This window comes from Morus notabilis, unplaced genomic scaffold, assembly GCF_000414095.1.
Source record: "Morus notabilis unplaced genomic scaffold, ASM41409v2 Scaffold269, whole genome shotgun sequence".
Taxonomy (NCBI): Eukaryota; Viridiplantae; Streptophyta; class Magnoliopsida; order Rosales; family Moraceae; genus Morus; species Morus notabilis.
In genome coordinates, this window is record NW_010363284.1 from 232,108 (window position 1) to 242,834 (window position 10,727).

The following is a 10,727-nucleotide window of genomic DNA, read 5'->3' on the forward strand; positions in this document are numbered from 1 at the left end:
CATGCTAGATGGATACCTCCAGATCTTTGTTGTTACAAACTCAATATTAACGCTTCTATTTCCTCCCAGAATAATGTAGTGGGAATAGAATAAGAGCTATTATTAGAGATTTTGAATGTTTTGTTATGGCAACACTAGCAAAGAAGGTTGAGGGGACTACTCTGTTGGTGAAGCCGAAACTAAAGCAATTTCCATCATTTTTTTGTGGGCCTGCCTTATACATTGGTCTGAATCTTCAGTTTATGAAAATTGATGCATCAACTATGAAACGTTTTTCTTTCTATTGTAATGAGTTTTGATTGTTATTGTTCTATGTATCTAACTTTTTTTTTTTTTTTTGGAGCTAAATTATGTCATGTGTGTAGGTTTACCAATAGGACTGCCCATTTCTTAGCTGCTTATGCTCTTTATATTGATGATTAGTTATTTTGATCGGAATATAAAATCTGTTATTATAATTGATTCTTACTCTCCTAAGTAATAATAACAGTTTCTATTCTAAAACGAAAAAAACAAAAAGTTGGTAGATACAATCTTTTATTACTGTTATACCAAATAACTTTAAAAAAACTCAGAATCTATCTTCTTACACAATCTCCTTTATATTCTATTAATTCTTTTACTAATCCGTTCCTCCTGCAGAACAGAACGAACCCTTAATTTTTTCAATTATATGTTAAAGAGTCATTTTTGATATATATTTTTTAGTGTTTTTCTATTTATGGAGCCAGTCACACACTATTTTCTCTTCAACTTTTAATTCAAATTTATTATGGAACAGTCTATGCACACTTTATTGTCTTATTCATTTCATGCTCATATACTCTCTCTTAAAAGGAATAATTATTAAGAACAAAGTCCTGGCCTAATTGTTTGTTTACTTGGAAGTGCGTTGGATTTGGCCGAGGGAAAAAAAAAAAAAAAAAAAAAAAAAAACAGACGCAGAGACCAAATCAAACGACAAACAAAAAGCTCACTCACAACAGGCCAAACCGTACACTTTTGGTCGTCTGCTTGGAAATACATACGGACAAAAGAACAAGAGAAATGAGTTGTTCCAATCTCTTCTTAAATCTCTGTTCACGAGTTTGATAGGAAAATAGTTTTCAGAATACCCCTAAGAGAAAGGTATCGCCGTACAAAACTCTCTGTAAAAGAAGAAGAAAAGAAGAAAAAGAATTTGATGATAAAGATGTTGTGGAAATCTATAGCACAGGACAAAGGGTGTCTTCCTCTGGACTTGCTTATCCTAAATGTGGCTCTGGCTTTCTTCAGTGCCATTCTTGCTGTCGTTGCATTTTTTCAGGTCTCTTGCGCTTACCCTTTTGTTTTTCATCTTTGTTGTTTTGTTTTTCCGGATTTGGCAGGGATTTTATGAAGATAATCTAGGAAAGAATTGATTGTTTGTTAGTTTTAAGGATTTGGGGTCGAACTGATGTTTATATTTTATTCCCAAGTTCGATTCTTTTTGGTTTTCATTAGCTCAAGAATTTCCCACTTTATATTTTGATTTATATTGGTGGAATGTGTACAAGATTCTGGCCCATACTTGTACAGTACTTGTTTGGGGTTCATTTGATTGACTTTTGGTTAAGTTATGTAACTTTATTTCTCTCTCACCCTTTCACTTTCATGCAAGCACACATATGTACAAAACATTTTGGCCCAAGTTTATGTGATTTTATTTTTTATTTATTTTTTATTTTTTGAGGTTAGGTGTAGAAGAGTAGTTAGTTATTCCATCATTTTAATGTTCATTATTTTTTTGGCTTGAATAGTAGTACTCATTGTTGAGTGATACTTATTAATGCTAAAATTTTGTTGTATTTAGTAAGAATGCTTCAAAAGTACATTTCTTTCTTTGTTGTACTTATCTTAGCATTTTGTTCTTGCAGCTTGTCAGAATTCACTTGCGAGAAAAAGAATGGACGCGCCAAAAAGTAAGTGGTATATTCTATTGCTTCATCTTTTAAATAATGTTTGATATCACCATGAACTGTTTGTATAAACTTCTCTGATAATTCTGTCCTAATAATTAATTGATAATTAATTGCTTATATCTATATCTCTATCTCTATCTATATCTTTACAATATTTTATATCTTTACCATATGATTTTGTTCAAGTTATATTCACCTATACCATTGTTGAGTGCTCTTTTGATAAAATCAAAGGAATATGCAGGTACTCCACTTCATGATTGGCACTTCCAACACGGGTAAGGCTGAGTTTTATGGTTCATATGACGATCTTACATATTTTGCTCATTACACATTCGATAAGCGTCTAAGTTCTAGTTAAACAAAATCCTTGTGGTTTGTTATATGTATTTATCACTTTGATCAATCAAAGCTTCCTTCATGATACCCTTGCCTTTGACTAGAAATTATGTAGCTCTCGATAGAAAACTTCACATTCACAGGAGTAGAGTCAGCCAGGCATTATGTGAACAGATTGATCCATGGATATTTTGTCATATTATCTGCTTTCTACTTTGGCAGGGTACTTCATATATTTTGCATCTACCCATTTTTCAACTTATGAGAAGTGGCTTTGCTGGTATCATGTTTGTGGTTTTGTACTTATGGGTACGTTTTCTTTTCTCGTTATAATTCATATGCAGCTCCAATATCTGTTTTCCGCTGGGTGTTCTAATGATGAACATACTGCTGCAGCCTACCCCAAAATACTGTTTCTTGCTGCATTCCTTCTGCTTCTATCTTTTTGGTAAGTCCTATTAAGGTTTAAGTTCTTATCATTGGTATTTCTTCCTTCATAATAATCAAGCCGTTCATGTGCTTTTCAATGGAATTATGTGTTCATGTGCTTTGATCAAAATTATATATTAGTCGATGTCAGAAAACTTCTTTTTTTTTTCCCCTGAGTTCTAACTGTAAGGGTTCTTGATAACGGAATATTTTGCAGGTGAATCTGTAAAAAAGAAGTTATATCACTCCTAAGCTTTTGATGGTGCTAATAAACTTGAGAAAGCATATTCTGATTTCTGAGAAGTTGTAAAAAGATGTATCAAGAAATATAGCCTCATTGAATATCACTTAAACGAGCTTTTGATTTAATGGAAATTACACCTCTACCACCTTTAACTATGAGGAAAATTCCATATTCCTCTAAACTACCAGTTGGAGCAACGATCTGTCAAATATAGAGTGGCTACTTGCTTCCTACTATGGCAGTTGGTTGGAACTCCAATTCTTGGTTGTACAGATACATGTCAAATGATAATATAAACACCAACCACACCCCAACCCAGCCCCCCACCCCGCCTCTTCTCCTAAACATGTTAAATTATAACAGTGTCCTAGGTTGTAGTTCTACTTGGCATTCCTATCTTTCCCTAAACATTGTCCTTGCAGTCTGCAAGTTGTACATTACCTAGTGTTTGCATGGTACAATTTTTATATGATAAAGCCTTATTTATAAAGTATACACACCCTATTATGGCTGATGATTCTATAGGGTCGACCTCTGCCATCAGGCGAATGACGAAGAGGATGATGACGGTGAAAACAGTACCCAACAGACCTTGTTGGCAAATTCAACCAACAAATTTGGTTCATCAAATACAGATGGCAATTGGGCTTGTTGCTCATTCCAAAACCTTCATGTTGGTAGCTGCCAAAATTTTGTGGTTGCGGTATGGAGAAATATAAATTACCTGTTTATTGTTCTTTATTCTTATCATAGTAGTCATTAGGCTTCTCATGAAACACAGTTATGAATTTCCCCTTTTACATTAATGTCTCTTCCCCTGCTAGGTTGTTCTGCTTGTCTTCATCGTAATGGTATCATTTGCCATGATAATCTGGATTGGTGCCAGAGAGAATTTCATTAATTCTTCAATAGTTGCTCAGGTACAAAACTTATATCTTACTCTAGGTTTAACTAAGTAAGAGGCAATTTTGAATCGTTTTCTATAAAAAAAAAAAAAAAAAAAAAAAAAAAAAAAAAAAAAAAAAAAACGCAAGAGGCAATTTGCTCCAACATTTTTAGTGTTTTTTTTTTTTTTTATGTTAAGATAAGTTGAGATGGCTCATGATATGTAATTAATGATTAAGCTCATAAAGAACTGGAAGAAGTCAAGAAGAAATCTTTCAGTCCAATGAGTGCATTTTGTTGATTGGATCATAATTCTTTTCTCACACTACTTGTGTTTATGGCAGATTTTGGAATAATCTGAAAATCTCATTCATTGAAAAACTGGTACAAACACACGTACATATATAACACAACCTCTAGCACTAAATAAGAAAAATAACTACAGCCCATACGTACAGCTATCTATCCCATGATGCAAGGGATTTTGTTGACTTTCCTAAACATATTGATTTACAACTAATCAGGCAATCTTATTAGCTGTTCATTTCCACACTCCCCCTCAAGTTGGAGAATAGATGTCTTCCATTCCCAGCTTGGAAATAATCCCATGAAAAATTGTACTATTGAGTCCTTTTGTTAAAACATCCGCCAATTGATTTCCCGTGGATACATACGGTGTGCAGATCAATCCACATTCCAGCTTCTCCTTGATGAAATGTCTATCTATCTTAATGTGCTTTGTTCTGTCGTGTTGAACTGGTTTTTTGGGATCGTCGCTATTGGGTTCATGGTTCCAAGCCTCTCTATTGTAGCCTTCGTCACTGCTGAGCTTGACTCTCCCAGAGTCAATGCTCCGTTTGACGTTCCAAGATTCAAGCCCATCAATATGGGAAGGAAGTGGAGTCATTCGGCTGCAATTTCTTGACTTACACCTTGAGGACAAGGTGTTTGTTTGGGGCGGGAGCAATGATAGGAACTTGTTAGTTGGTTAGAGAAGTTAGTAGTTTGTTAGAAAGGATGTTATTAGTTAATTACTGTGGACTCTAGTTGGTTAGGGAATTAGTTAGAGAAGGCATGATATATTAAAAGGGGGTTCGAGAATGAGAGTGGTCACGAATAGTCTGAGTGATTTTGGGAAGTCTTGGCTCATTAGCTAAGTAGGGGAGGACCAGCAGTCCCTCGAAGTACTGCTTCTGTAATTCATTCTTCAATTCAATAAAAGTTCATCTTTCTCTTCTCAATTCTTCTCATTTCTTGAGAATTGTCTTAGATCTTATCATTTGCAAGATCAAAGGAAGGGATCTTTGTGAACCAAGGGAAATACATTTTTGATCTCCTCAGGGAGACTGGTCTTCTGCATTGCAAAGCAGCGGAGACTCCTATTGATGCCAACTTGCAACTTGATCTTGCTAAATCTGAAGATGTGATTGACAGAGAGAAGTTCCAAAGACTAGTGGGGAAGTTGATTTACTTGTTACATACACGTCTTGATATAGCATTCGCTGTGAGCATGGTAAGCCAGTTTATGCACGCACCAGGACAAGTACATTTTGATGCAGCCTATAGAATTCTAAGATACTTGAAGGGAACTCTTGGAAAGGGTCTTATGTTTAGAAGACAGAACGATCTACAAATTGAAGTCTATACAGATGCAGATTGGGCCGGTAGCCCTACTGACAGGCGATCGACTTCAGGTTACTGCACCTTTATCAGAGGGAATCTTGCCACGTGGCGGAGCAAAAAGTAAAGCGTTGTAGCTCGAAGCACTGCTGAAGTAGAATTTAGATCTCTTGCACATGGAATTTGCGAAGCAATGTGGATAAAGAGAATACTTGAAGAATTGAAGATTCCGGTGCCTTTTCCTATGAAGATTTACTGTGATAATAAAGCTGCCATCCCAATTGCTCACAATCCAGTTATACATGATAGAACTAAGCATATTGAGGTAGATAAGCACTTTATCAAGGAGAAAATCGAAAGTGGGTTAATCTGTGTTCCTTATGTACCTACTACATAGCAGATAGCAGACATACTCACCAAAAGACTACACAAAGGACAGTTTGAACTACTAGTCAGCAAGCTAGCTATGGAAGACATCTACAAGCCAGCTTGAGGGGAGTGTTGCAAGATATTCGGATATTTACCTGAATTAAGAAAGATTGTACCAAAAATAGAGTAGTTAGGACTGATTGTGATTTGATCTAGTTTCCTAGAATAGCTTTGTGTATAGTTGTCAATTAGTCTTTATTTCCTAGGATAGTTTCCTTAAATGGTTCCTCGTACAACTATTTATATGTATAATTGTGAATAATAGAAACTCACTCAATTCACGTTCAAATTTGATCTAGTTTCCTAGAATAGCTTTGTGTATAGTTGTCAATTAGTCTTTATTTCCTAGGATAGTTTCCTTAAATGGTTCCTCGTACAACTATTTATATGTATAATTGTGAATAATAGAAACTCACTCAATTCACGTTCAAATGCCTATTAAGCCAACTAGAAATGCTTAATACTTCCTTTTTTATTGAGAATTTGTAAAAATTTTGAATGGGGACGGCCCATTCTTTGGTGCCACAACTCCGAAGATGCTGATGAAAATTTAATTGCTGCCAATGCTTCCATTTTAGCTCCTTCGAGTGCATACAATTGTCCTCTTTTACACCCCTTCGCTAATGTCTTTTGACTTTGATCCTTCATCACAAAACCGTTAGCATTGAATTCAATACTACAAGAATTATCTTCTGTGAATTGACTTGCGGACAATAGATTTTTCATGAGCTTAAGAACAATAAGGACATATTTTAGATTTAAATTTCCATGGGGGGTTTTTAAAAGAGCATTACCAGTATGTGAGATAGCCAATTTATTTCCATTACCTACATAAATACCATCATTTCCATTATAAGCATGTATTGAAGTAAGCTTACCAACATCGTTTGTCATATGTGTTGTTGCTCTAGAATCTGCATAGAAACTTGGATCAGTTTCTTGCAGAGAAAGAGCTGCAAAATTTTCAGGCATCTCTTCTTCTTGATGAGCATAATCGTATCTAAAAACATTTGATGGCTGTATGGTTGGTTCTTCCACATATTTGGCATTGCACTTTCTCTTCATTTTGTTTGTTGTTGTTGTTGCCTTGCCTATTGCCAGTGAAGTTTTTCCAGCTATTGTTTGATTTGCCATTGCCTTGATAAGCTGAATTGTTTTGAGAGGGATAGAAATTCCGGTTGTTTGATCGATTTGCTTGAGAAAATCATCTTCCCTCTCGAATTGAACCAACCTCCTCTATTGTCTCTTCCGCGCCCTCTTTGTCCAAAGAAGGCTTGCGCGTGATCTGGAATTCTCTTTTTACTTCACATTGTTCAATTTTCATTTGCTCATGATTTTGTAAAGAGAGAACAAACTGATTAAATGAAGGTATGGTGGCTTTGAAAGCATTACCATACAAAAATCTTGGTATTTAGGACCAAGCCCGTGAGCCAATTTGAAGACTTTTCCGGTGTCCGGAATTGGCTTGTTGATGGCAGCAAGGTTGTCACATATAGCTTTGAATTTCCTGACATATTCTTCAATGGATAAGGATCCCTTTTTTAAACAAACCAAGGAATCCTTCAAATGTTCTTCTTTCTCTATGGTGTTGGGAAGTAGTTGCTCTTCCAAACTTCTCCATATGTGCTTTGCTGTTTCACCTCCCATGATCAAGCTGAGTATGTCTTCAGTCATTATGCCCAGGAGCCACGAAAAAAAAAATCCATTATTGTTTAGCCACAACGTGTATTGTGAATTTGCAACTTTCTTGTCATCATCTCTGATTATTTATTTTTCCGGCGTATCATCTCTAAGATGGTGGGCTATCCCAAGACTTTTAATCAAGGGCAAGACCTGCAATTTCCAGACACGAAAATTAGAAGAGCTTAATTTTACAGAAACAAGGCTAGCACACTGGTGAAAAATTTGTATTGTGAGCTTCGGTTCATCATGGGAGTTTTCAAAAGTAGAGCTTGCCATCTCTCTGATATCATAAAAGAATTTTGAAATAGGAAATAGAAATAGAGAAGAAAGCAATGATAGAGATATAAAATCTATTCACTCTTTTTTCATTGTTCAGCAAGATGCACGAACAGGAATATATATACAAGAAATACAATAAGGTCATTTAATGGTATACAACGGTAACAAAAAAAATCAGCCTAAAATTATGTTTTCTTTATTCTAGAAATATGGAATCCTTTAGATATTGCTGAATGAATAGCCATATTTGTTTCCAACGGCTTGCCATGTGTTATGGGATTTTATGACCGTTTGAAATCAATTGCCTCTGGTTCCTTGTCAATTGCTTTGCTGTCATGATCTTTATTTTGGGTAAGTGAATCTTAGACTTTATCATGTTTCATTTTAAAAATTCCGAATACTTGCATTTTACATGATTACATAAGTTCTTTTCTAGCCGAAGGCGCACCTGTGTGTGTTTGCTCCTTTTTATTGGGGAATAACCGAAATCCTTTCTCAGGTGTATGAAGAATTTATTGCCTCATTTCTCTTAGTGGGAGGAACATTAGGTTGCTATGGTGAGAGCTGAGAAGCGTCAAGTATAGAGAGCTCAATCATGATACTGACCACGTATTTCTAACTGTCTTCATATTAAATTCAGGTCTCTTGCTATCTCGAAAATTAAGGAAAGTATGGTCTGAGAGAGCGTCATCAGAGATGTGGAAGGTATGAATTAATTTTCTTCTTTTTCTTTATATTGGTTCTGGTTGAAATATTGATGAGGTCATGCAAATTTTTATGGCGCATACAGGTTGCTGGTTTAGCAGTTACCTCGGTCATATGCTTTACGTCAAGTGCTTTAGTAGCAATTCTCACTGATATTCCCGTAAGTGGCTAATTGGGTAGAGAAGCTTAATAATGTTTGGGGTCGTTGCATTTCTGACTTATGCATATGCAATGCCTTTTTCACCTTTAGTCAGAACTCGTTTGCAGCTTTACTATCATTGGCATCTGAAGAAAATCTATGGAGTAAGGGCCGTGCTTTTTCTGATTTTGTACTATCATATACGTAATTCTACATGTTCCTTTCATGCTGACTAAACAATATTCATGAAGCTTATTAAGGCTGACACAAAATAATCTAGCCGGACTATCATTTCTTTTTCTTGTTATATTCATACTAGTAAACCCTTATTTCTGTCAAGAAATATGGTAGATTACAGTTTCTTTTTGTGCTTTGATTTTTCTCCCAGGGTCTTTGATTCCCTCAGCTTTTGTATTATGGATAATGTTAGAGTTGCCACCCGCAATCACTCATCGAGAGGAGCAACGAGAATTATAATGTTTATTAGCCGTGGAACTTCAGGGACCTATCATTGGCGGCGGCCCCCTGCCGTGACGAGTTCGAAGAATCAGGTTTCTTCATCACTCTTGCTTTGAAATGACATTGTTTATCACCCACTTGCCCTATGTTTTACAGTACTGAAAAATCACACATTCTCAAGCAAATATTATATTCTTCCAACATGTCTGAGACAGAAAAATGGTTCATTGAGACATTACTTCATTAAGATCAAAAAGGATTTCTATTTGGCACCAATTTTGCACTGGGGATTGACAATTTTGCCGCAATTCTGAGATTTATGTATAGTTTTGTGAATCTTTGGAAGTCTCCTGTGAAATGTTTCAAGTCTTTGCAGAAAAAATTGTGGTGCCTGAACCTGTGAACTATAACTTTATCCCGATGATTCTTGTATATTTTAAACATGGTATTTTGTATTGCTCTGAATATTAGAGTTCTAAGTTGAAAACTTCGTTTTATTGATGCTTACAGTTAAATGCATAACGACTTTATCAGTATTTACCTGGTGTAGTACTGGGCCAGGAGAGGCACAAAAAAGCAACTGTGAGACTTTGTGCTAACTTTGTTTACCCTGTAGGCATATAGAGCAAGTCCTATGTAAGCGAACAATGTGCATAGGCACACCAGTTGTGTTGTTTTTCCGGCTTCGAGGAAGACCAGTAGAGTCTGCAGAAGCGCAACAGACTTTTGTGTGCAGTGTGTTGGGGCAGCATTGCCAGTACCAGAAATTTCGTTTTGAAGCCAGTCACTCTCCAAGCTTTTTACTAACACAAAAAAGACACATAGCTCTGGCTGTCAATGCTTCGACATTTGGTTTCACTGATGTACATATGGTTCGGAAAATTCGCTCGTTTCTTCTTCGGCGACAACTAGTAAAAGCTACCGCAAGCTAATGTAATTGTTGCTGATGTTGTTATTATTTTCCTCAAAGCTTGTCACAATAATTTTATATGAATAGCAAGTGTTACTTATTGCTATTGTTCTTTTTTATATGAATATTTCTTTGTAACAATCTACAAATCCATTTCTTCCAACAATATATATATATATATATATATATATATAAACCGTTACTTTTGGTTTTCTAAACAAGTTTCCCACTAAACACATTTTCAAGTTATGTGCTAATGTGCGTATGTGACGTATGAATTACATTCTTTTTGGTTAAGGACTCATGAGTTACACTATTAAATGAGAAGGTTCAAAATGCATGTCTTTCTATTTCATTTTTGTTGTTGTTGCTCGAAATGGTTCAAAATGATATAAAATATGGAACTTTCTCTAGTGTTCTCTCTTTTTGAGAACACCGGTGTTCTTTGCTTATCAGTTATCAGATCTGTATTTAATCTGGTCAAAAGTCAAATGAGATTGAATAAGTAATACAGATCTGACAGCTAATAAACAGAGAACACTAAATTCTCTTGAAATATAACAATCCATGCATTAAATTTGACGTATAAAACCATTGACAAGAGAAGAATACTAGATTATATTTGAAATCTTCCTTAAAAAGAAAAAAAGAGTTTCTCCAGTGATA

The 10,727-nt window shown here is 35.4% G+C and overlaps 1 protein-coding gene across 1 annotated transcript; it reads left to right on the forward strand.

Annotated features, from left to right (window-relative positions):
- The first annotated feature begins 1,129 nt into the window (after positions 1–1,129).
- Positions 1,130–9,328, forward strand: LOC21404231. Its single transcript, XM_024169359.1, has 12 exons — positions 1,130–1,306; positions 1,896–1,940; positions 2,185–2,218; positions 2,502–2,588; positions 2,676–2,727; positions 3,478–3,655; positions 3,777–3,872; positions 8,348–8,405; positions 8,489–8,553; positions 8,639–8,713; positions 8,821–8,896; positions 9,081–9,328. Exons 1-12 carry the CDS (start codon positions 1,184–1,186, stop codon positions 9,167–9,169), a joined length of 978 nt encoding a protein of 325 aa, XP_024025127.1. The 5' UTR covers positions 1,130–1,183; the 3' UTR covers positions 9,170–9,328.
- The last annotated feature ends 1,399 nt before the right edge of the window (positions 9,329–10,727 follow it).

Coding starts and splice junctions, on each gene's coding strand:
- LOC21404231 (XM_024169359.1), top strand. CDS start 1,184: ATGATAAAGATGTTGTGGAAATCTATAGCACAGGACAAAGGGTGTCTT. Junction 2,728..3,477: donor CTTCTGCTTCTATCTTTTTG/GTAAGTCCTATT, acceptor ATGATTCTATAG/GGTCGACCTCTGCCATCAGG. Junction 3,873..8,347: donor ATTCTTCAATAGTTGCTCAG/GTACAAAACTTA, acceptor ATCCTTTCTCAG/GTGTATGAAGAATTTATTGC.